General features: G+C 40.3%; 1 protein-coding gene across 8 annotated transcripts in view; it reads left to right on the forward strand.

Annotated features, from left to right (window-relative positions):
• The window catches only part of spopla (speckle type BTB/POZ protein like a), a 198,277-nt gene that overhangs the window by 140,629 nt on the left and 30,082 nt on the right, over positions 1-27,566 (forward strand). For all 8 annotated transcript variants that reach the window (XM_048534638.2, XM_048534634.2, XM_048534633.2 and 5 more), the window contains 3 exons: positions 7,010-7,143; positions 19,436-19,557; positions 25,387-25,538. In XM_048534638.2, the coding sequence (XP_048390595.1) occupies positions 7,066-7,143; positions 19,436-19,557; positions 25,387-25,538 (352 nt within the window). In that variant the 5' untranslated portion in view covers positions 7,010-7,065. The remainder of the gene's footprint in view (positions 1-7,009; positions 7,144-19,435; positions 19,558-25,386; positions 25,539-27,566) is intronic.

Consider the following 27,566-nt stretch of genomic DNA (forward strand, 5'->3'; position numbering starts at 1 on the left):
TTATGGTAATTCAAGACCATGGCAATATATTCAAGTCAACATGAATTTCTAGAAGACTGATTTACCTCTAACTGATATTTAGTAATTTCTTGAATGATAGTTTTAGATTAGATTAGATTCCCTACAGTGCGGAAACAGGCCCTTTGGCCCAACAAGTCCACACTGCCCGTTGGAGCATCTCACCCAGACCCATCCCCCACCCCCCCCCCCCCCACCCCCCCCCCCCCCCTAACCCACACACCCCTGAACACCACGGGCAATTTAGCCTGGCCGATCCACCTAGCCTGCACATCTTTGAACTGTGGGAGGAAACCGGAGCACCCGGAGGAAACCCACACAGACACAGGGAGAATGTGCAAACTCCGCACGGACGGTTACCCAAGGCTGGAATTGAACCCTGGTCCCTGGAGCTGTGAGGCTGCAGTGCTAACCACTGATCCACCGTGCCACCTGAAGTTAAGTGCCAGTGAAAAGCAGGAGACAAATACAGTTATTACTTAATATGAGATCTATTGTGAATAATGTGCAATAAATTATTTTTCAGTAGCATAGTTAACCCAATGTTGGAGTCATGGCCTCCAGTCAGCAAACGTCTAGCAAAGCAATATTGTTGAAATCTATAAATCAATACTCTAGAATTCCCTGGATATAAGAAAGGTTAGAGTGGATTGGAAAAATGCTAACATTTAATTTAATTGAAAAATGGAGGGGAGCAAAACGTTGGAAACTACAAACCAGTTAGTTTAATACATGTCATTGGGAAATTGTACAGGACAGTTAGAAGATCAAAACACAGACCATCTAAGTCAGCATGGATTCACGAAGGATATATTGTATATGACTAATTTACTCGAATTCTACAAAGATATAACAAGCAAAGTGGATAATAGGCAAAAACAGACAACTTATATCTAAATGGAGAAACTTTAATGCAGAGGAATCTGGGTATCCTCATACATGAATCACAGATAACTAGTATGCAGGTACTACAGGTAATAAGGAAGAAAATAGGAATCTTGAAATATACTGCTAAAGGAAAACTGTATAAAAAGAGAGAAGTGTTGCAACCGTACAAGGCAGTGCCTGGAGTAATGCATGCAGTTTGGTCCCCTTAGTTGAGGAAGGATGTAGTTGCATTGGAGTTCTTTCTCTAGATTGATTCCAGAGATGAAGGATTTGTCTTACGAAGAGAGATTGAGCAATTTAGGCCAACACTCTCCAGAGTTTAGAAGAATGAGAGAAGAACTAATTGAGCTGCATAAGATACTACAGAGAATTGGGAATATAGATGTCGAGAGGATGTTCCCTCATGTGGGGCAATCTAAAACAGGAGGTCATAGTTTTAGGATTGGGGTAGCAAATATAAAACACAAGAGGAGAAATTATTTCTCTCAAAGGGTCATGAATCTGTGAACTTCACTACCCTTGATGCTGTGGCATTGAATAAATTTGAGGAGGACTCAAATTTAAAATAAATCATGGGTTGATGGGTTATGGAGAGTGGCCAGGAAAGTGGAATTGAGACTAAGATGGGATAAGCTACGATAATTTGAAGTGGCAGAGCAGACTCGAGGACATGAATTGCCTACTCCTGCTTCTCGTTTTTGAGTTCTTCTGTCCTAAAAACTTGTCTAAGTATGTAAAAAGAAAGAAAAAACAAAATAATTCTCTTACAGTCAGAAGTTATAACAGTGCCCAAAAAAATGGTAGAACAATTAAATACATATTTTAGTTCTGCCTTCACAAATAAAGATGCAAATAATCCACAAAAATGTTGAGGGAAGTACAGGGTCTGGTGAATGGGTGGAAATGAAGGAAATCCATCTGAGTAGAGAAATGATGCCAGGCAAATTGATTGGATTTAAAACCAATAAATCCCTAGGGCCTGACAATCTATAATCTTACTGGAGACAGTAAGGATTACAGATGTGGAAACTAGAATCAATAAATGTGGGACTGGAAGAGCACAGCAGGTTAGACAGCATCTGAGGAGCAGGAAGATCAATGTGCTGGCCTGAAATGTTGGCTTCCCTGCTTCTTAGATGCTGTCTGACCAACTGTGCTCTTCCAACTCCACATTTATTGACTGTTGCTTCCAGCATCTACAATCCTTACTATCTCCAAGAAAACCATTTGTGAACTCTCTTCTCAGGATGTCCACCTTGAAGTTTTCCTCCTCCCTCCAAAGAGAGATCTGTGAGTCTCTCTCCCACAGCAACTCCCTGGTTGTCTCCTCTGCCCCCAATTTACAACCGAAGTACTAAAGGAAGTGGTCCTAGAAATAGTGGATGTGTTGACTGTCATCTTTTAAGTTTCTCTAGACTCTGGGAATATTTTCTATAGATTTAAATGTAGCTAGTGTAACCCTTCTATTTGAAAAGGGAGGTAGAGAGGATCCAGGAATTATAAACATCACTCTGATGTCAGTAATGGGAAAAATGTTGCAGTTCCTTATAAAAGATTTAATAGCAGAACACTTGGAAAGCAGTTACAGGATCAGACAGAGTCAGCATGGATTTATGAAAGGGAAATCTTGCTTAATAAATCTGCTACTAGTTTTCGAGCATGTAACAAGTAGGTTGATAAGGGGGAGCCGGTGGAAGTGGTTTACTTGGTCTTTCAGAAGACTTTCAGTAAGGTCACACGGAAGAGACTAACAAACCTATAAAATTAAAACCCAAGCGACTGAGCATAATATACTGACATGGCAGTACATAACTGGCTGGCAGACAGGAATTAAAGCATAGAAATAAATAGGTCTTTTTTCCCAGTAGCAGGCAGTGACTTATGGGGTAGCAATTGGATCAGTGCCTGGACTATGCACAGACAGTGCCATCTATTCAAGGTATATTTTAATGACACGGATGACAGAACTAAATGTAATCTTTCCGAATTTGCATCGTAACATGAGTGGAAAGGTGAGCTATGGAAGTCATGCAGAGATGTGTCAGTGTGATTTAGATAAATTGAGCAAGGGCACAAATGTGTGGTAGATGAAGTACAATATTTAAATGTGAGGCTGTCTGCTTTCAGAGCAAAAACAGGAAGATAAATCATTAAATGAATGGCAATAATGGGAAAAGGTGATGTGCTCCAAGACGATGGTGTCCTTGTATGTCAATTGTTGAAAGCAAGCTTGCAGGTACAGCAGGCAATGAAGAAGGCAAGTGATATCTTGTCCTATTCATAGTGAGAGGATTTGAGTACAGGAATAGGGATGTCTTGCTGCAGTTGTATGGGGTGTTCGTGGGACCAAACCTAGAGCAAACGTATGTTTTGATCTCATAATCTGAGGAAGGATGCTCTGGCTACGGAGGGAGTGCAACAAATATTTGCCAAGTTGATTCCCGTGATGGCAAGACTGAAGACAAAACTCACCTTGCCCCAGCTGGGACTTGAACCCACATTCCCTGGGTTAGGAGGCCACTGGGACTGAAGTATGAAGAGAAACTGGATCAATCAGCAGTATATTTCCTGGGGTTTATAAGAACAACGGGAGCTCATTAGAAACCTATAATATTCTAACTGTGGCGATGTTCCTGATGACTGACTGGGGAGTCCTGTCCAGAGCCAGGAATCACAGATTAAATTTATTAAATATGTGTGCAAACACAAAAGCTAGAAAAGAATGTCTTAACAGTACTCACTATTGAAAAGATTCTGAGGCCGATGCTACAGGTTTTAAGAATAAAAATGTCAGAGAAATGAGCTAGGTGAACTGGTTGGAAACAGTGAGCTGTAACAAGGCACAGTTAATGTCAGACCTAGAGCAGAATGGGTCTTCTTTGGCCAGTTGTACCTTCTTTTCCCATCTGGTGGCATCCATTAAACTGCCACTGTAGTAGGGCAGATATCTAAATCTGTGCCTTATCATACTTGATTGTGTCAAATCATTTTCTCTCCCAAATGGTGCCCAGGATCTTTTACAGTTCACGTGGGTAAGCCATTTAGGACTGAGATGCAGAGAAATGCCTTAGAGGTTGTTGAGCCTGCAGAGTTTTCTGCCATCAAAGGTATTTGAATGTTTTCAAGGAGGAGTTAGTTTGTGTCCTCAGGCTAAAGTAGTCAAAAGCTATGGGGAGAAACTAGGACCAGAGTACTGAATGGATAATCAGCAATGATCGTATTGAATGATGAAGCACACTCAACGCACTGAATAGCCTACTTCTGCTCCTCTCTTCTATGTCTTAAAGTTGTACTTGTCTGTCTGTGGGAAGCTAAGTAGTTTATTTTATTGGTAAGTCAGTAATGCTCATAATGCAGTGGCTTCATTTAAGCAATTATCTAAAGCTATTTGATCAAAAAAGATTTTCTTCCTAGATCAAAGCCACCTGCTTCCAGCAGGTTGTGAGCCATCATTTTGTCTGAACATCAATGGCACAGGATGGTTAATCCTTTGCAGTTCTGTAACAAAAGGACTTGATGTTGCAGTTCTACATGAAGAAAGTAATTAGAGGCCTTGATTATAGAATAAGCCAACTACTAAATGAAGACAACTTATTTATAATTAAAGATTCTTAAGGAGCATAATGAACCAGTCATTATCTAAGACTTATTTTTATGATTGTTGTTAAGGGCTAATCGTTTAATGAGTATGTCAAGATGCATTTTATTATGGAAGTCTGACATTGTACACACCATAAAAACCTTTTCTTGTTATTATTTGGTGGCTTTGAGCTCTCATGCAATCCTGTTTTTAATCACACTCACTGGCTTCAGCCACTAACCTCTAAACATTGGAATTCCCACTCCATAAATCTGGCTCTTTCCTTCTTTAAGATACTTGCTATATAGTGATTCTTTGAGTAAACAATTCGTCATCTGAACTAATCTCCTTTTATATGACTTGGTGGGAAATTTTGTTTAGTAACACCCCAGTTAAGCATTTTGCATTATTTTATGATGGTACTGGTGTGATATATAAAGTGGTTTTCTTTTTCTTTAAGTCAGCGTGTTTTATAGTATGCTTTGGATCTCTGAAAGTGTTCCATCAACATTGCTTTCTGTCCCTCGTTTTGAGTCTTGAGTCTCGAAAGTAGTGGCACTAAGATTGGTCTGCTCGTCAACTGTGAGAAGACCAAAACGGCACGGTCGCTCAGTGGTTAGCACTGTAGCCTCACAGCACCAGGGACCCAGGTTCGATTCCAGCCTCGGGCGACTGTCTGTGCAGAGTTTGCACAATCTCCCTGTGTCTGCGTGGGTTTCCTCTGGGTGCTCCGGTTTCCTCCCACAGCGCAAAGATGTGCAGGCTAGGTGGATTGGCCATGCTAAATTGCCTGTAGTGTTCAGGAGTGTGTGGGTTGTAGGGGGATGGGTCTGGGTGGGATGCTGCAATGGGCGGTGTGGACTTGGGCCAAAGGGCCAGTTTCCACACTGTTGGGAATCTAATGTAATCTAAAAACCATGATGCCTGAACAGCAACAAGGAACCCATTCACCTCAGGAGAGATCAGTGCACATACAATATTCAGCAAAACACAATCAGTTTTTCCGCAATTTCTCTTCTAACCTCTCTGTATTCTCTCCAATCATTCAACCCCCTGCTGTCTCTATACTTCGTGTGTGCTCCTTTCTTAACCTTCAATCTTTCCCAAATGCCTTTATTCATCCGTTGGCACTCCAGGTGACCAATATGCCCTGCCATTGCATCCAGCATTGTTAATCTGGCCTGTTTGTTAACTGTTGCTTTCTTTATTATTAGTATGTCCATATCTTATGTTATCTTGGATTCTCCAGCATCTGCAGTTCCCATCATCGCAGAGCAAAATGTTCTTGGTGTCCATGCACAGGGCGCAATAAATAATCAAGAAGGAAAAGGAAAAATGTGATGCTTCAGGGGTATAGAGCCTTGGGCAGATTCAATCTGGAATACTGCATTCACATTTGGGCACTGATCCCTGGACAGAGCAATGTACAAATCACTGGAACAGATTATTGGACAAGTTTTATAAACTTGGCTTTGTAGTCCTTTGACTTTGGGTGGTGAAGGGGCAGCCTAATTTAGTGAATTGATAGAGCAGGTATGTGGAAAGTATTTCCTCCGGTGGAGGAATCAAGGTAATGAAATTTAAAGTGACAGCCAACCATGTAGAAGTCAAATCAGGATACGCTGTTTCACACAAAGGATACTAGAAACCAAACCGCACTGGTACAAAACAAAGTCTATGGCTGCACAATTTGGAATCTTCAAGTATGTGAGATTTTAGTTGAGTGATGCTATTGAAGGATATAGAACAAAGGCAAATTTAAATGATGTACATGCACCACATTTAGGTTCATTTTTGCAATACTTCTGGTTATACCTTCAGCTGATCTGCAAATAAGAATAGGCAGTGATGGGCAGATGGGCTTCTATGAAAGTGGTCACAGATGAAAAACAAATGTAGCTTCAGCAATGTGTACCTGATGTCTCCGTTATTCATCAGTGAGTACTTGTATCATATTTCCAGAATGAATCCCTATACTGTCCAAGGTTAACTAAATCCAGCCATGTTGTGAGAATGCTGCAGCAATTGATCTTGGTTCCCTGCTAGTGGCACTTTAGCTGGATTTCAGTCTTCTGATTGTCTTGTGATCTTTACAGCAGAAGTCAAAATCACAATCTGCAGTGATGTCTGTTTATATATGAGTATTAGTTGCTTGTTCGGGCATTGAACATAATAGAATTGTATTCCAAAGTATTCACATTTAATTCAACAAGTTTGTGGATCTAAAATCTATGTTTGATTTTTCTACTCCCACATGCTTCTCTCAAATACCACCTAGAGTGGCCATTATTATAAATGGATAGAATTGAAATGAGAACAGTAATTTATAAGTTATGCGTTTATAAGAACAAAATGAAATTCTAAATGAATATTGCTGCGGTTCCAGAGTCAATTTTTGCAACCATGGATCGAGAATGATCCTCAAAATTCATAAATTGATTCACATATAGTTTTAACTTGATGTATTCTCCTCTCACAAACTGTCTATTTAAAAGTTGATGATTTAATTGTGTTTCATTGCAGGAGAAGCCCTGAAATTCCTTGAGGTATCTAGATTTAAAACAGCAGAAAAGCTGGCTATGTCAAGGGTGCCAACTCCTCCTCCACCTGGAGAGATGTCTAGTGGGCCTGTGGCAGAGAGTTGGTGTTACACTCAGGTATTACACATCCCACTCTTTCAGTTTCTAATTGCTAAGCTATAACTGCGGTATCTAGTTTCTCTGTGGAGGAATAAAACAACTTGCACTATATGTTGAACTTAAACTGGATATTCAACTGTTAATCTTTAAAAATTGGAATTCTCTTATTTCATATGCCAGTTTGTCAAGAAGAGACACAGTGTAACGTGACAGTCTAGCAGTTCTGATGAAGTGTCACCGGACTAAAAATGTTAATAATATTTTCTTCCCACTTGTGCTGCTAGACCTGCTGTGTGTTGCCAGCAATTTCTGATTTGATGAAAGTCTGGCGCATAATTTCTTACAGTGTATAAGTCAACGATTCCTAAATGAGCATGTAAGCCGGTATACATTGGCCTGAAATTCAAGCCTTCTGCTTTTCATCACGAAGTTATTCAGAATCACTAGGAGATCAAGGCATTGCCATGCAAGTGATCCCTAAGATTAAGTGATAAATAGTTTTTATGGTTGTTGCTCAGGAACAAGCCAAGCTGTGATAGAGTTGCTCATTCACCACCTTTTCAACCTGTTACAGTAATATGGTTTGTTACGAACCCCAAAAATGTTTGTTCTGTACCCTTGTATCATTGATAAAGAATTCCAACCTTGCTTGAAATTATTTTTTAATCATAGTCAATGAGTTAATTAACTCATGAGAGTTTTTGAAATCCAGTATGTTTTGTATTTCAGTGCTAGGTGTGTGGTACAAAGCTTTACAGTCACTGATGGGCATATTGTAGCTAGGTGCCACGACTGAGGTGCATATCAATAACAGGAATAATTCTAGGATCTTTGAACAGGGTGAAAAAACGGTGTAAGCTTCAGGCTTCCCTGTGACTCTGAGACAATAAGATAGACTAACCCAGATGGATATATGGGGGTGTTCTCCTACAACATGTGTTCCGGCAATGCCAATTGGCTATAATGCAATTGATGAATAAGGGAATATTATTTGTAAAATGCTAACTTGTGTTGGCTATAACGCAATTCCATCAAGTATAGATTGTGTGTCATCTACCTCCAAATATAATATCACAGAAAGGACAATCGTCTTAATAGGAAAATATGTGAAGTCTTAGTTTGAAGAGTTTATGCTGAATACATTAAATGTATCAGCATTATAAGAAAGCATCAGATTCCTGTGCTTCACTTATCTGAAAATCCTTCCAGAAAACTATGCCAAAGGAATGTCAAATCATATCAGCATTTAAAAGGAGGAGGGAATTGTACTAAAACTTGCTGACGTGTCAATTTTGGGGCAGTTTCATGGAAGGTTGCTGGCTGAGAGCTCTATCTCACACAGTTTTGCACTGCTTACTTCTTTTTTGGATCATGCTTGCACGATCATGCAGCACTGACCATTGCTGGGATTTCCAGTGGTAGAACTCTATTTAAAGCCCAGCTGTCACTTCATTGCAAAAGCAAGGTCAAATTTGTAAGCGTATTGCCTCTTTGCAGCATCACCTATCTGATCAGCTGCAGTTAAAATAACAGTTTAAGGAATTAAGCTACACAGTTGAGGAAGAATTTTGGAAAATCATGTGTCCTTTATGCCCCCAACCCTGCTTTTCCCATACACCCCCTTATTTATACAGCATGATTTTCTACAATGCGATGTACTGGAGCACAACTATAGCAGAACCTCCTGTACACAGAAAGGAAGGTTCAGCGTAAACAAACCCTCAGTCAAAGGCTTGTCAGGAGTTTTTGCAGTCAGTGTGATTGTGCTGTGAATGGGAATAATGGTTAGTTTAAGTAACATCTAGGCCATTTATTCCTTACAGGTTGTGATAATTCACACAAGACTTAGGCTCAAACTGAAGAAATCAGTTCCTTTTAAGTGAGGTCCCTTTCAGCAGTTCTGTCTTAAAGGTTCTTTTGGTGCATTGTTATAATGGGAAGGTTATGACCAGTGAATTATAATTATAAAATGGATTTGCATTCTCTCCTTTGTTTTAAATAAAAACTGAATGACAGTCTGTAGCTTGTGAATAGCACTGAACAGAAACTACGCAGGGAAAAGCAGCCTGCTTAATTGGCACTCCATCCGGCACCTTAAAGATGCACTCCCTCTATTGCATCTTGTAGTGACAATAGTATTTTCCATCTACAAGGTGACTTCACCAACTCAGCAAAGCTCCTTACATAGCAGATTCGAAGCTCATGACCTCCAACACCTCTAAGTACAAAGTTAAAAGAGGCTTGAGGACCCCAACACCTGCACATTCATGCCTAAATCTGTCATCATACTGACTTGAAACTATATTGTTCTTTCAGTGCCCTGGGTTCAAATTACTGGAATTTCCTCCCTAACAATAGTCTAGAATAATAAAAATCTAGAGTCAACTGATAAAGACAGAGGTGATTGCGTGCTCAGATTGAAGAATTCAACTTAGTGGCGGCCTAAACAAAGCTGAAAGATTCAGCTAATATTGTCGCATCAAGGAGTAAAAATTATCCATTTAGGAAAGAGAAAAGGAAAAGGAGCTGAGAATAACTTTCAACTCATTCCTGGAGACTGAAGTGTCAACTTGACAAAGTGAAACGTTGAAGTGGGAGGAGGATTGCTGTCATTGTAAAAGTCCAAATGCAGATCTTGCCTGTAGTCTACAGTTTATGTTGCAGACTGAAAGTATTAAGTTCTTTTGTTGGAGTAAATGTTTTAAAATTTGAAATTTGCTTGTGTGATCCTTTCAGTCATTCACTGGATGACTATGAATTATGTTTTAAAAGTTATCAGTCCCTACTTAAATCGTTACAGCTTTTTTTTGCTTTAAGAGGCAAGTTGGAAACTGAATTTGAAAATTTTTCTTTTATAATTGACTGAGGTGCTTTTATTTTTTATTTGTGGTCTGATGTAATTGTAAACCAGGTGTAAATGTGCCTTTGAATTTAGATGATATCAGTTTGGAAACCGCAAGATTATTTAGTCAATTAAATTTTAAAAATTGCACAGCTAACATTTTCCATACAGGAAAATATATCAGAGAAGTCCCACTTCAGGAATTTGCAAGCCTGTACGGCAAATTAGTATTTGGCGCAATGAGCTTTCTCAAGCAGTTCAGTTCACAATGAGGTAGAAAACTGACCAATCAAACTGCAAATTGTTTTTGAATTCTGAATTTGGAGGTATCAGAAGTCAATAATTAAATTACACAGCTATTTCTCCCTGCGTAGTTGAGCTTTATTTTCTTTTTCTGCTCAGGCTTAAAAATAGCTAACTGTACAATTTATAAGAAAACTAGTTGGTTAACATTAAAAATGCCCACAAAAAGCATTGTCAACATCAGTCCATTTTAACTGAAGTCTAAAGCTTGAGTTGGAATTTTTATCTGAACCTAACGCAGGCTATTTCCAGTCTGTGTGACTAATGCCACTGTATAATATGAACTCTGACGTTTTCTTGTTCACACTGTTTCTGTAGATTACTACACCTAGACTCCACCCACTTCACATGAAATATGGGTAGAAAACAAAGTCCTAATTCTTAAAAGAGAAAATCACTGCAATCTTCGCTCTGTCTCCATGGGAACACTATATCCACACGTACTTCATTGGCTAGACAGCACATTTATAAATTACAATCCTAAAATCTAATGTACTGAGATTAAGGAATTAAATTAAAATGCAGTATTTCATGTTGCTTGAATTCTGGTGCTTGTCTTGAGGATATGAGTGAATGTTTGAGATGCTTTTCTTGCCTCATTATAGGTTAATTGTTGGCCTCTAAACTATAAGCATAATGCACCTTAGGGCTACAGGAGCCTCAACAGAAATCCATTGTGCTTACTGAGGGTAAATTGGCTATATTGCAGAAGTACTTTCTTGCTTTGTGAGACGCTTTGCTATACCTTGTGGCTCTGAAAGACTTGTATAAATGCAAACTTATTTTCTTCCACATTCAGCATCTACTGAAAAGATATTATGAAAGATATAGCAATTGCTGAACTTCAGAGGTTCTTCGCTGGCTGTGAAACAGTTTAGGATATGTGGAAAGTAGATCAAAAAGTGCCCACAAGAGATTTTGGTGTAAAAATAATATGTAACATTATTTGCGTGGTTACATTGTCCACACAAATAATAAGTATAGTCAATGTCTGCAGTTCACGGGTCTTCCCCTGACATTTGTTGAGCTAGAGTCTGAGCTGCAGACTTTTTGGGGCATCAGACTTTGAAAAATAACCTGGATGCTTTCCTCCAGCGGGCAGTCAGGCCTCTTTAGGCTAAATAGGACTTATAGAGGTGGTCAGTGACGTGGGAGTGTCTGAGAATCAGGCAGTTATGGATCGATGAGGTGGTGATGGAGTAACCTTAGTCCTAGACTTTTTCAGCAGATACTTGCTGCCATTGTGCATGAGTGCAAAGGTTGTTGGGTGAACAACAAAATAGACGACTTCACATGCAGAAAGCCACATAAGTGGGAGGTGTAAAAATGAACATGTCTGTAACAGGGCACAGTAGTATGGTCAAGGGAAGAGCTTCTCTGAAACTGAATGTGGGATGTCAGAAGGTTATGTTTTCTGCTGTGCCAGGGTTAGCTACGTGGTTTCATGAGTGGAAACTAACCTGTTTTGGACGATCCAGAATTGTGGTTAACATTGGATCCACCGACATCGGTAGAACTAGAAATAATTTTCTGCTGTGAGTTTGAGGACTTGTGTTCAAATTAAAAAGGAGAATCTCAAAAAAAAAAGCAAAATTCCAGATGTTGCATGATCCATATACCATTTGCTATAGGAATAAGCAGATTAGAAAGTTAATAAAATGTATGGCTATAAGTGTGGTGTGGGAGATGGGAATTTTGCTTCACGGTAAGAGGATAGGATTGAGGAGTTTCCATAGAGAATCTTGTTTTGAATGTATTGAATTGAAACAAAAGATTTTGGGGAAATGTTCTCTGGTGCATTCTTTAGGGCAATGTCCCAACCAGTCAGAGTCCACTTGCCAAACAATCAGCACCCTCTTGTCATCTATATAAGTTGGTGTTCTTGTTATGATTGGAATCTCAGCATTTGTTTTGGAGTCTAATGTGAGATGAAAAGTTCTAACATCCATGCCTCTCTTCAGCAATTCTCCAGTTCTACATATTTTAAACAACTTGTTCAAGTTATTAGTCACACTGGAACAGTTGGAACTTGAACCCAGGCCACTTGGCTGAAAGGCATGGACACGAGCTATGTGCCACAAGAGCCCAAATACACAAATGCCACATTACTGAGCAATTAGAACATAGAACAGTACAGCACAGCACAGGACAGGCCCTTCAGCTCACGATGTTGTGCCGACCATTGATCCTCATGTATGCACCCTCAAATTTCTGTGGCCATATGCATGTCCAGCAGTCTCTTAAATGTACCCAATGACCTTGCTTTCACAACTGCTGCTGGCAACGCATTCCATGCTCTCACAGCTCTCTGTGTAAAGAACCCGCCTCTGACATTCCCTCTATACTTTCCTCCAACCAGCTTAAAACTATGACCCCTCGTGTTAGCCTTTTCTGCCCTGGGAAATAATCTCTGGCTATCAACTCTATCTATGCCTCTCATTATCTTGTATACCTCAATTAGGTCCCCTCTCCTCCTCCTTTTCTCCAATGAAAAAAGTCCGAGCTCACTCAACCTCTCTTCATAAGATAAGCCCTCCAGTCCAGGCAGCATCCTGGTAAACCTCCTCTGAACCCTCTCCAAAGCGTCACATCTTTCCTATAATAGGGCGACCAGAATTGGACGCAGTATTCCAAGTGCGGTCTAACCAAAGTTTTATAGAGCTGCAACAAGATCTCACGACTCTTAAACTCAACCCCCTGTTAATGAAAGCCAAAACACCATATGCTTTCTTAACAACCCTGTCCACTTGGGTGGCCATTTTAAGGGATCTATGTATCTGCACACCAAGATCCCTCTGGTCCTCCACACTGCCAAGAATCCTATCCTTAATCCTGTACTCAGCTTTCAAATTCGACCTTCCAAAATGCATCACCTCGCATTTATTCAGGTTGAACTCCATCTGTCACCTCTCAGCCCATCTCTGCATCCTGTCAATGTCCCGCTGCAGCCTACAACAGCCCGCTATACTGTCAACGACACCTCCAACCTTCGTGTTGTCTGCAAACTTGCTGACCCATCCTTCAATCCCCTCTTCCAAGTCATTAATAAAAATTACAAACAGTAGAGGCCCAAGGACAGAGCCCTGTGGAACACCACTCACCACTGACTTCCAGGCAGAATCTTTTCCTTCTACTACCACTCGCTGTCTTCTGTTGGCCAGCCAATTCTGTATCCAGACAGCTAAGTTCCCCTGTATCCCATTCCTCCTGACCTTCTGAATGAGCCTACCATGGGGAACCTTATCAAATGCCTTGCTGAAGTCCATATACACCACATCCACAACTCGACCCTCATCAACTTATAGGGTGCATTAAACTTAGAACTACACTTCATATTCTTGACTGCTTAAGATCAATATTATGTGATATCTGTTTCTGTTTTTTAACTAACTTGCATTCTTCATAGCTTGTAATGTTAAGATTTTGGTCTTCTGCACGCTATACAAAAACCTGTTAGTGTTTTGGTTAACATTTTCCCAGGACCTTTTTGCACATTTCCTGGAAGTGCAGTCCTGCTAAATTTTCAGTTGGTCTCTCTCTCATTACTTCAGTTATTTGTGGTTAAACAATGTGAAAAGTAAATGTTTATGCCTTCTAAAGGAATACTTTGTCTATAATATTTATGCCCTGGCACAACACTTGTAAACTTATGTTTTCCGAATTTTGTGCAAGAACAGAAAAATAGAAAATGTAAGCGGATGTAGGATTTTGCTATTGATTATGAACACGATTGATCAGTTGTCTGTTACTGCTTTTCCCCCAGGTCCTTTTCATTCCTTTAGCCCTAAATGCTATATCCAACTCTTCCTTGAAATCATACAGTGCTTTAGTCCTGACTGCTTTCTGTGGCAGCAAATTCCACAGTGTTACGACTCTATAAATCAAGAAATATCTCCTCATCTCGGTTCTAAATGGTTTACCTTGTATCTTTAGATTGTGATCCCCCTGTATCTGGACTTGCTTGTCATCAGGAACATCAAACCTGTCTACCCCTGTTAGAATTTTGTAGGTTTCTTTGAGATCCCCCGGCTTTTTCTGAACTCCAATGAATGGAATCTTAATTGAATCTTAATCCTCATATGTCAGACCTGCCATCATAGAAATCAGCCTAGTAAACCTTCACTGATTCCTTGTATTAGCAAGAACGTTCTTCTTCAGATAAGCAGACCAAACTGTACATACTATTCCAGAGGTAGCCTCACCAAGACCCTCTAGAATTGCAGCAAGACATCCTGGTCCTGTACTCGAATCTTTTCACTACGCAGCCCAACGTACCATTTAGAGATGCTAGGAACTACCGATGCTGGAGAATCTGAGATAACAAGGTATAGAGCTGGATGAACACAGCAGGCCAAGCAGTATCAGAGAAGCAGGAAAACTGACGTTTGGGATCTGGGTCCAGACCCGAAATGTCGGCTTTCCTTCTCCTCTGATGCTGCTTGGCCTGCTGTGTTCATCCAGCTCTACACCTTATTATTCAATATACCATTTGTTGTCTTCACCACCTGCTGCATCTGCACAGTTAAACTTCAGCAACTGGGACAAGGACATCCAGGTATTATTGCACAAGTCCCTCTTCTCAATTTATTTCCATTCATGTACATCGTTTTTTATTAACTGGAACCTATGAGACCAGGAATGTCCCGATTGATCAAATATTCTGATTGATTATGTGGACCTCTCGACCAATGTAAAAACTTATAAGTGTAAGGTGGGGGTATACGCATCACTGTTTTCTTTACTTTGGCGTAAATCACTTAATGATATGACTTTGCCTTAAATAAAACTTATTGGCAGAGAGCATTTATTTTGCTGCTTGGTATTTCTCAGCTCTACCCATACAGATCGATATCTTTGGATCTAATTTTAGAGAAGACAGTGACTTATTGGTGGACTGTTAATCCAGAAACTCAGCTAATGTTCTGGGGACCCAGGTTTGAATCCTGTAACTGCAGATGGTGGAATTTGAATTCACTAGTTTAACTCGAGGTTGGAGTGTTTGAGCTATGAGGAGAAGTTGAATAGTTTGGGATTATTTTGCCTGGAGCTTCGGAGACTGAAGGGTGACCTTATGGAGGTTTACAAAATCATGAGGGGCATGGATAAGGTAAATAGACAAGGTCTTTTCCTGGGGTAGGAGAGTCCAAAGCTAGAGAGCATAGCTTTAAGGTGAGAGGGACAAGGACCTAAGGGCAACTTTTCACACAGGGGGTTGTGTGTGTGTGGTATGAGTTGCCAGAGGAAGTGGAGGAGGCTGTTATGATTACAACATTTAAAAGGCATTTGAATGGGTATATGAATAGGAAGGGTTTAGAGGGAAATGGGCCATATGTCGGCAAATGGGACTGATTATATTGGATATCTGGTCAGTATGGACGATCTGGACCACAGGGTCTGTTTCTGTGCTGTATATCTCCAGGACTCTAAGAAATGGTTGGAGACACTGGATACTACAAAGGCTACAGGCCCTGACAACATTCCAGCAATAGTGCTGAGGACTTGTGCTCCAGAAATTACTACTGCCCTAGCCACATTGTTCCAGTACAGTTATAACACAGGCACCTACCTGGCAAAGTGGAAAGTTACCCAGTTGTGTCCTATCCATAAAAATCAGGACAAATCCAACCCAGCCAATAACCACACCGTCAGTCTACTCTTGATCATTAGCAAAGTGATAGAAGGTGTCATCAACAGTGCTATCAAGCAGCACCTAGTCAGCAGTAACCTACTCAAGATGCCCAGTTTGGATTCCACCAGGACCACTCCACTCCCGACCTCATTCCAGCCTTAGTTCAAACATGGACAAAAGAGCTAAATTCCAGAAGTGAGGTGAGAGTGACATCCCTTGACATCAGGGGCTGCATTCAACAGAGTGTGGCATCAAGGAGCCCTATCAAAACTGGAACCAGTGGGTATCAGGGGCCAAACTCTCTGCTGGTTAGGACATAGGAAGATTGTTGTTGTTATTGGAGGTCAGTCATCTCAGCTGCAGGACATCTCTGCAGCAGTTCTTCAGGTTAGTGTCCTACTTTCAACCATCTTCAGCTGCTTCATTAATGACCTTCCCTCCATCATAAGGTCAAACGTGGGAATGCGCAATCATCAGAGAGCAATGTTCAGCACCATTCGTGACTGTTCGGACTCTGAAGCTGTCCATGTTCAAATGCAGCAGAATCTGGACAATATCCGCTTTGGACTGACAAGTGGCAAGTAACATTTGTGCCACTCAAATGCCAGGCTATGACCACCACGAATGAGAGACAATCTAACCACTACCCCTTGACATTCAGTGGTGTTACCATCACTGACTACATCACAATCAACATTCTGGAGGTTATTATTGACCAGAACCACAACTGAACTCCCCACATAAAAACAGTGGCTACAAGAGCAGGTCAGAGGCTAGGAATACTGCAGTGAGTAGCTCACCTCTTGACTCCTCAAGTCAGGAGTGTGATGGAATACCCCCCAACCTGCTTGTCTGACTTCAGCCCTAACAACACTCCAGAAGCTTGACACCATCCTGGACAAAACAGCCCATTTGACTGGCACTGCACCCATAAGCGTTCATTCATTCCACCACCGACACTGAATAGCGGCAGTGTGTACTATTTACAAGATGCACTACAAAAATTCTCCAAAGATCCTCAGCCAACACTTTCCAAACCCATGACCACTTCCATCTAGAAGGACAAGGGAGGAAGATATTTAGGAATGCCACCACCTTCAAGTTTCCCTTTAAGCCACGCCTGATCCTGCCTGGGAAATATATCACAGTTCCTTCACTGTTGCTGGGTCAAAATCCTGGAATTCTCTCCCTAATGGTATTATCGGTCACCCCACAGCAGGTGGATGGCAGAAGTTTAAGAACATAGAGCAGTTCAACACAGTATATGCCCTTCTTCCCACGATGTGTCAATCTGTTATTCTATTATAACATAAAACTGCCCTACATACCCTACATTTTACTATCATCCGTGTGCCTATCCAAGAGGCAAGTAAATGCCCCTCGTGTATCTGACTGCACTACCACTGCCAGCAGCGCATTCCATGCACCTACTGCTCTCTGTGTAAAGACCCTATCTCTGACATCTCCCCTATACCTTCTTCCAATCACCTTAAAATTATGCCCTCCCGTAATAGAAAAGTCTCTGGCTATCCACTCTCTCTGTGCCTCATTGTTTTGTCTACATTCACTAAATGCTGGCTGGCCAGCCAGTGATGCCCACATCCCACAAAATGAATTTTAAAAAAAGACTGCTGCATTCATTTACTTTTTAACCAGCAAAGCAACTTCACCACATTTTTCCTTTTTGTCTGGCGTTCATACATCCTGTGTGCCCTTTAATGTGCAGCTCCCATCCCTGGTCAACCTTCAGCTACACTTCTGTGAACTCAACTAAAGTAATATCTGGTTTCATCTGCAGGTAGTTATCCTTTAGCGTGATAGCTGTGTTGCATGACCGTGAGCTATAGGAAATTGCCGTAGAAAATCCCATTATAGGGAAATCACTATACCTGTAGACCAGAAAGTTCACGTCGTCTAAACAGCATCCACTGTTTTTATTAATCGTATTACAGCCTATTCATGTTAAGAAAACACACATTAAAGCAGAACTACCTGTATTTGCATGATTAATTTGCCGCTTTATTGTAGTTGTTCTGTGCAATAAAATACAAACCTTAAGGTTTGTTTTAAAATTACTTGCCCTGTTCCCATTATTATTCTCTGTGGCCATGTTTGATCCTGGCCCTTGATTTCTCTGTCTGCCAGTTTTTTTTCTTATTTCCCTTTTGCTGTGTTTTCTCTTGTCATTGATTCCTCTTGCTCCAACTCGTTGCAAAGGTTCCTGTCACCTTGCCATTTAAGATTACAGCCTCCCCAGCCACACTAGCAAATATTAGAACATCCATACTGGCCCTGCCCAGTTGTAACCTGTCTGCTTTGTACTGTCACATCTCAGCCTGAACAAGTTCCAGTTCTCCAGAAATCTGAATGCTTCCACACATCCACCACTTTAACGGGCACAATTTCTCCAACCGTGTATTCATCTGGTATATCTTGCTATTTCTACTCTGACTAGCACGTGGCATTAATAGTAACCCTGCGATTTCTACCTTCGAGGTTCCACTTTTCAATTTATTTCCTAATTCCCTGTATTCAGCTTTAGTACCTCATCCCTTTGTTTTTAGACACCCATGTCACTTGTACCAACGTGTATTAAAACCATTGGCTGTTCATCCTTCCCCTCAGAATGCCCTATAGCTGCTCTAAGATGTCCTTGACCCTAGCACCAGGGAAGCAATATAACATCCTGGAGTTTGTGAGGTGTTTTATTTTTGCTGGTGATTCAATCTAGTCATATTTAATAGGCATGCAAATTCCAACTCTTCTGAAGCAAGAGATAATAGGAACTGCAGATGCTGGAGTATCTGAGATAATAAAGTGTGGAGCTGGATGAACACAGCAGGCCAAGCAGCATCTCAGGAGCACAAAAGCTGACGTTTCTGGCCTTGACCCTTCATCAGAAAAATTGATGAAGGCTCTAGGCCCGAAACGTCAGCTTTTGTGCTCCTGAGATGCTGCTTGGCCTGCTGTGTTCATCCAGCTCCACACTTTATAATCTTCTGAAGCAAGTTGTCTTTCTGGCCAACTAATTTTCCTAATCATTTTATTCTTGCTATAATCCATTTGTCTTTCATTTAGTTTTTCTTAAATTTTTGAAGGCTCACGGATCCTTCCAGATGATTGTATTGCATCAGCTTCGACCTCTCTATTTCATGATGCGCTTTTAGAAGCAGTGACTTCGACTTTATTTAAAAGAAAACCTATTGTTTTGTTACAAGCATTTGCACCTGTTTTTTGCTGCGTAGTTTGTAGACCTGTGATGTACTGCAAGTTTTTTTTGTCAACACTGAGAAATTCTAGATATTGTTCTACTTGAGATCATCGGGTGCTCTCTGCATTGATGAAAGAACTGTTTATTGTGAAAATTAAATTGTCAGTGGAAACTGTGAAGTTATGCACTTATTTCGCTTTTGTGAGAGATATTGTTAACTTGCCTAGTGGTCTATTTTAACTACCTGTCTATTTTTGCATTTATATGTTCTTAGGTTCTTTTTATTTCTTGTTATTTCATTCAGATTTTTTTTGGTTATGTTTAGGTAAAAGTGGTAAAGTTCTCTTACATGTGGACCATCAATAACTTTAGCTTTTGTCGAGAAGAAATGGGCGAAGTATTAAAGAGTTCAACTTTTTCATCTGGGCCAAATGATAAAATGAAGTGGTAAGTTTTAGTTCAACAATATGGTTGTTGCAAAATACTTACTATTTTACCAGTTGTAAGCATTTGTAGGGATGAAGTATGGAAAATTATGTGATGAAGCTGTCAGTGTTTACATATGACTATACAAATTTGCATGTCTAATCACTTCAGTCTTGCCAAAAGCATGCTTTGCGCGAAGTTGGTCACCAATCAGTTGACACTCTTCTTATACGGTGTAAGTGATGTTTCCCTTTAAATCTGTATTCTTGTGAATTGTCCTGACGACTACAAGGTTAAAAAGCCTTGACAAGTATCTTCTTTCAGCAATACTCCGATTAAATGTTTCAATAAAATATTTAGCACTGATTCGTGCAGTTTCCTGTGCTTAAACTAAGTATAGTCAGAAATTTGTCATTTTACTGGTTAAAACTCTGTAATGATTAGGTAACTGTTGAGAGTTTTGCATAACCTCATGACCATCTTGATTGAATGATATCCTTTCATCTTGCTTTATACAGAACTTTGATCTAGATCATTGCCCTAATTGACTGTCTGCTGTCCACAGCTACATTTTCCATTGCCCAGTTAATGAAAGTTCGATTTTTGATGTTAGTTGTTTGCTTAATCAAGCAGATGTTGTACCATCCTGAGTTTTGCAGTAATAATTTCTGCAAGGAGCTTCTTGGTAATTTATAGAGTTATAGATCCTAAATTGAACTAGTCCTATTTTGCCTGTGATTGGCCCATATCCCTCTAAACCTTTCCCATCCATGTACCTTTCCAAATAACATCTAAATGTTGCAATTGCACTTGCCTCTACCACTTCCTCTGGCAGCTCATTCTGAATATGCACCACCCTCTGTGTGAAAAGGCTGCCACTTAGGTCCTTTTTAATTCTTTCCCCTCTCACATTAACCCTACTCTGTCTAGTTTTGAACTCCTTTATTGTTGGAAAAAAGACCTTGGCTATTCACTCTATCCACGATCAGAGTTTTAAAGAAATTTTGACCCCGCCAGTACTTAAATGGAAGAAGTAATAGAGAATTTTCACCACCACCAAAAAAAAGCCTTCATTTAGCAGATTTTCATGAGAGAGTCAGTTGGGAACAATTAAGTAGAAAAGTTAGCATTTGGAAGGGTGACTAGAATAAGTCCCATAGGAACATTAGCCCCATTTCTAGAACTAGAAAGTCAATCTGGCTCAGGCGGACTTGTGCACAAAAACATGCTTTTTTTATACATGAATTGAGATGTTTCACAGTAAATGAGACTTTTCATGGGAGCACAATATTATTATGTCAAGTGTTTCTAGATTGTATACTGTTGTTATATCTCTTGTGTTGGTGGCTTACTTGCTGTTCACTAATCAAGTGGATGACAATAACAGTGTTGACAATATACTGTATATCAGAATCTTTGTATGTTACCATGAATTTGGAGGCTGTTAAAATAGTTTAGAGCTAAATTCAAGGAATATTGACTAACTTTAGACAAAACAGCAAGTATGGAGGTGTTTGATACTAAATGAAAATTTTGTTATAATCAAGCAATTATACAAAAAAAACACTAAGATTCTAGGCCTATGTCCTGTAAGCATTGCGTGTATTCAGTGCTACAGACCCTATTATCATCGCTTATAGTATTGATGGATATCTTTACACTGATTGTATAATTTCAAGAATGTGGAATTTTTGTTCTGGTAGGTGTCGTGAAAGTACAGCTCTTCATTTGTCTGCCATAAGCTATATCAACTTCTTCAATTAATATTTAATTTTGGAAGTGATTTGTTTTTTGTACTAATTTTAGCAGTATTAGAGATGCGGACAATATTCTTGCATTTAAAATAGTGAGGGAGGTAATCACTCATTGTTCTTGATGAGAAAATATAGTTTAAGATCGGAATTATTGCAGAGAAAGCCACAGTGCTTGCTTTGCATTCAGTGTGTTCAAGATCAATATTGACAGCATCCTCAAAGAAAATGTTCAAACTTCAAAGGAGAACTTGTGAAGTTAACAATAAATATTTAGCCATTTGTTGGTTTGTGTTCATCATTGCTGCTAATATATTGGACAGGCGCACAATTCTGTAAGTGGTACTTGTATATGCATAGTACTAGATATTGTTGTCTCTAACAGTTTACCTAAGAAGGCTAGGCAAACAGTTGGTTATTTTTTCCAATGATGTTTTCAGTAGTATAAGCCTAGGGTTTCTCAAATACTTTAATGAGTCAACAGTTTTATGTGGCACAAATAGCTAAATCACTTTTAATGCTCAAAATTTTGATCAGCTATCCAGGCTGCACAAACTTGTTTGGGTGTGAAAAGCATTGTCACATTCACCTTCTGAACAGTCAGATTAATAGTATTTTACATGTTCTGGAGGAAGTTGTGGACCACGATTAGAGTTAGCAATGAAACCTGAGTGATGCCCAAGTTTTTTTTTAAGTGTCAGACTAAGGTCTGTAATAGCAATAAACAACTAATTGTCCATCTTTAATTGCCATGATAAAGTGGCTAGCAGTCTTGAAGCTATCCAGTTCTGTTATAATGCATTCACAATGGGAGTAGGGAGTGAATTCTAAAATATGCAGTGATAATAAAAGAATGGCAACCTATGTACAAGTCGGGGTGTTGTCTGACTTGGAGATTAGCCTAAAGAAGAAAATGTCACATAAGCTGGGGGGAAGTGTTGGGTATTCTAAAAGGCATTAGGGTAGACAAGTCCCCAGGTCAGGATGGGATCTATCCTAGGTTACTGAGGGAAGCAAGAGAGTAAATAGCTGGGACCTTAACAGATATCTTTGCAACATCCTTGAGCACAGGTGAGGTCCCAGAGGACTGGTGAATTACTAATGTTGTTCCCTTGTTTAAGAAGGGTAGCAAGGATAATCAAGAAATTATAGACCGGTGATCCTGACGTCAGTAGTGGGGAAGCTGCTGGAGAAGATACTGATGGATAAGATCTATTTACATTTGGAAGAAAATGGGCTTGTTACTGAACAGCATGGTTTTGAGCAAGGAGGGTCATGTCTTACCAACTTGATAGAATTCTTTGAGGAAGTGACAAAGTTGATAGATGAGAAAAGGGCTATAAATGTCATATACATGGACTTCAGTAAGGTGTTTGATAAGGTTCCCCATGGTAGGCTGATGGAGAAAGTGAAGTCGCATGGGATCCAGGGTGTATTAGCTAGATGGATAGAGAACTAGCTGGGCAACAGGAGACAGAATTGTAGTGGAAGGAAGTTTCTCAAAAATGGAGAACTGTGACCGGTGCTGTTCCACAGGGATCCTTGTTGTGACCACTGTTGTTTGTGATATACATGAATGATCTGGAGGAAGGTATAGATGGCCTGATTAGCAAGTTTGCAGATGACAACCAAGATTGGCGGAGTAACAGATAATGAAGGCGACTGTCAGAGAGTGCAGCAGAATAATGTTCGATTGGAGAGTTGGGCGGAGAAATGGCAGATAGCGTTCAATGCAAGTTGATGCATTTTGGAAGATGCAATTCAAGAGCAAACTATACAGTAAATGGAAAAGCCCTGGGGCAGATTGATGCACAGAGAGATCTGGGTGTTCAGGCCTCTTGTACTCTGAAGGTGGCAACGCAGGTGGATAGAGTGGTCATGAAGGCATACAGCATGCCTTCCTTCATCAGACAGGGTATTGAGTACGAGAGTTGGCAGGTCATGTTACAGTTGTGTAGGACTTTGGTCCAACCACATTTGGAATACTGCGTACAGTTCTGGTCGCCACATTACCCAAAGGATGTGGATGCTTTGGAGAGGGTGCAGAGGAGGTTCACCAGGATGTTGCCTGGTATAGAAGGTGCTAGCTATGAAGAGAGATTGACTAGATTAGGATTATTTACATTAGAAAGACAGAAGCTGAGGGGGGACCTGATTGAGGTCTACAAAATAATGAGAGAGGGGAAAAGTTTATGGGGGATATGCGTGGAAAGTTCATTACACAGACGGTGGTGGGTGCCTGGAATGCGTTGCCGGTAGAGGCGGGCACGATAGCGTCATTTAAAATGTATCTAGACAGATACATGAATGGGCAGGAAGCAGAGGGATACAGATCCTTGGAAAATAGGCGACAGGTTTAGACAGAGGATCTGGATCGGGGCAGGCTTGGAGGCCGAAGGCCTGTTTGTGCTGTAATTTTCTTTGTTCTTTGTCACCATTACCTTGATTTTTTTTTGTCATCCTCATTGGTAGAAGTCACATGAAAGGGTAATGTCACTAAGATAATTTTATTGAGTCACTAGTACATAGTGAAAATTATACATGCTACAACCACTCAGTATAATTATGGTTGAGCGCATGCATTCTTGACCTTCTGACACATGTGCAGTTCATCTTGGTTTGTCCTGTGTTCACTTTCTTCGTAGCCATGTTGTTGCACTAATCCAAGTGACATGTTGTGCTATACTCTTGCCTTGAGTTGCTGTTCTCCCTCCTGCAGTTTCATAGAAATGTAGAAAGTAGGAGTAAGTGTCGGCAACTCAGCCCTTCAAGCCTGCTGTACCATTCAATACGACCATGGCTGATCATCTAACTCGGTACTCTGCTCCTGCTTTCTCCCATTCCATTTAATACCTTTGTCTTTAAACCTGTATCTAACCCCTCCTTGAAAATGTTCAATGTTTTCGCCTCAACCACTTTTTGTAGCTGAGAAATACACAGGCTCAACACTCTAGGTGAAGAAATGTCACTGCGTCTCAGTCCTAAATTCCCTTTCCATGTTGTAGACACTGTTGTTATGGTTGGTCTCTTTCAGTTTATAATCGGTCATGACCAAAATTCACCATTCCCTTCCAGATCTTGATAGTGGACGATATGTTGGTGGTCACTTTACTGAAGGTCAAAAAATAATGACTTATGCTTTTCATATTTGTGTTGAATGTGATCAGTTGAATATGCAAATTATATTCATATAGCACCGTTAACATTCCAAAGCATGGCAAGTTTTCACTATGTTGGATAGATGTCAAACGGAGCAGCAGACTCTTGCTCAGATCTCCAATACTACTGTCAGCATTTTGTCAGGCCCCATAACTTGGCTGCCTCCAGTGCACTCAACCACATCTTACTATCATGTCACGTAAACCAATAGGGCTGGAATGTATAGCTGTTGCTTGCACCACTGTAAAGGACAGACATTCATCTGCTGTTTGAGGAATAACTAGGCAGGTGGTGATCAGCAAGCGATTTCTCTTATTTGTTGTGAAGTCAAGACCTAATTTATTCCAGAGCCAATGTCAGGGTCCACTCTGTTTGTATTGTAAACATTACACTGCAGTGCTCCTTTAATATTAACTTGAAACATGGGAAATGACACTCACCTGGCAAATAAACTGATTAGGACTTTGACTTGTATGCCTCCGAATTTTTCTTCAAAGTCTGTGTCATAAGGAGACTTTAAAAATGCAGGGAAAAATTCAAGACACAGTCCACTTCATTTGCTGAAAACCGTATACTTCACACTGATCAAATGAGCTAATGGCATAGTTCATCTGACATGGATTGTTATAGCAGACATCTTCTCTCACTGTTCTCCAATTCAGAGTTGCCTCTGTAATCAGCAAACTATCTGGCACTATGGAAAAAAAATCTTAATATACTTTTATATTTTACCAATATCTTAAAAAGATGGTTTGTAGTTTTGCTTTCAATGTATGTCATGTTGGCATGAACTTATACACTTCATGGGTCTTCTGGATTATTCTGTGCGTTGTGAAATGTTAATGGATATCATCGATTCCATTCTTAATGAATGGATAAATTGCAGTATTATTCAGCAACTTCTTAACTGGAACATTTTTATTAAATGTGTATGTTACAGGTGCCTCAGAGTAAACCCAAAGGGTTTAGATGAAGAAAGCAAAGACTACCTTTCCTTATATTTGCTTTTAGTTAGTTGTCCAAAAAGTGAAGTTCGAGCTAAGTTTAAGTTCTCTTTATTGAACGCAAAAAGGGAAGAAACAAAAGCTATGGGTAAGTTCTTATGTATGTATTACACCACCTTTACAAGAATTTTTTTCCAACACATTTTGAAAGGCATTGTATGTATTGTATCTGTATTGTATATGTTTAGTAATTTATTGCCAGATTCTTTAATGTTTCCAGGAATTTTACAAGAATGTTTCAGCATGAACCATTGACGTTCATCCTTTAAGATAGTGACAGCCTTGTTTCAAATTCAACACTAGACGACAAGCCTTCTAGATTTTTAAGTCTCACTGCTTTTGAGCAGTTGGTATCCAGCCTAAAGGATTGTTACACTACTGGCAATATTATCCTTCAGTGTACTTAGCCAACATCCAAATAGTTTAATTTATTATCCACAGAGGATCTCCTGCCAATTCACTAGCAGATGAAGTTAGCACTGGTGACAGCATCAGTGTGCACCTGAGCTTGAAATCAATACTGTTTCATGAATTTACATGAGTTCGGGGGTGTGATGGATGGTAGTTGCAGAAAGTGAGATGAACTGAAGGTATAGTCAGGTCGATGGGTTACTGCTGGAAAGGTAGTAGAGGGAGTCAGGTCATGCAGGAGTCTCCTCTGGCTATCCCCATCTCAAACAAGTATGTTGTTTTGGAAAATGTAGTGGCTAATGGACTCTCAGGGAATGTAGCACTCACAGCCAGGTTTCTGGTACCGAGACTGGCTCTCATGTGGCTCTCATGTAATAAGTGGTACATCAGGTCCCAAGCAGCTGATTCTGACAGGGGATTTCCTAGTCAGGGAGACAGACAAAAATTTCTGCAGCTGACAGCAAGACATCAGAATGGTGTGTTGCCTGCCTAGTTCCAGGATCAAGGAGGCCTCTGAGAGGGTGCAGAGTATTCTCAAAGGGGAGAGAGACCAGCAGGTGGTCATCGTAAACATTAGAATAAACAACATAGGAAGAGAGAGGGATTATATTCTGAGGACAGAATATAAGAAGTTAGGCAGGAATTGGAAAAGGAGGCCGTTGAGGGTAGTAATGCCTTGATTAGTCCCGGTGCCACGAGCTAGTGAAGATAGGAGTAGGAGGATAGAGCAAATGAATGTGTGGTTGAGGACCTGATGCAGGGAAGAGGTATTCACATTTTTGGATTATTAGAATTTCTTCGAGGGTAGAGGTAACCTGTATCAGAAGGATGGATTGCACCTGAATTAGAAGGGGACTAATATACTGGCAGTTGGATTTGTGAAAGCTGCTCGGAAGGATCTAAACTAGTTGGCGGTGGCGTTGGTATTTCCCAGGGAGATAATGAGGAAAGACATCAGCCTGAGACAGTACAGCTGGGGAAAGGAGCAAGTCAAACAGCCAGGGTTGGCAGGAGCAAAGCAGAGAATAAGGCAGAACTGGTAAATGAAACTGCATTTATTTCAAGTCAAGAGGCCTAACACACAAGGCAGATCGACTGAGGGCATAGTTGGAAAAATGAACCTGGGATATCATAGCAATTACAGCGATGTGGCTCAGGGATGCACAAGATTGGAAGCTTAATGTTCCAGGGTATAGATGCTATAGGAAAGATCTAAAGGAGGTCAAGAGAAGAGGGGGGAGTGACATTTTTGATTCGGAATAACATTACATTTATACTTGGGAGAGGATATTCCTTGGAATACGTCCATGGAATTTATTTAGCTGGAGCTGAGATGTAAGAAATGGGTGATCACCTTATTTAGATTGTACTGTAGACTCCTTACAGTCAGCAGGAAATTGAGAAACAAATTTGTAAGGAGATCTGTTATCTGTAAGAGTAATAAGGTTTTTATGGTAGGGCATTTTAACTTTCCAAACATAGACTAGGATTGCCATAGTTTTAGGCTTAGGTGGAGATGAATTTAAGTGTGTACAAGAAAATTTCCTGATTGAGCATGTGGATGTATGTTCTAGAGAAAGCACAAAACATGATCTACTGTTGGGAAATGAGGCAAGGCAGCTGACAGAGATGTCAGTGAGAGAGCACTTCTTGGTGCCAGTGACCATAATTCTATTAATTTTAAAACAGTGATGGAAAAGGATAG

The sequence above is a fragment of the Stegostoma tigrinum genome, chromosome 7, assembly GCF_030684315.1.
Source record: "Stegostoma tigrinum isolate sSteTig4 chromosome 7, sSteTig4.hap1, whole genome shotgun sequence".
Classification (NCBI taxonomy): Eukaryota; Metazoa; Chordata; class Chondrichthyes; order Orectolobiformes; family Stegostomatidae; genus Stegostoma; species Stegostoma tigrinum.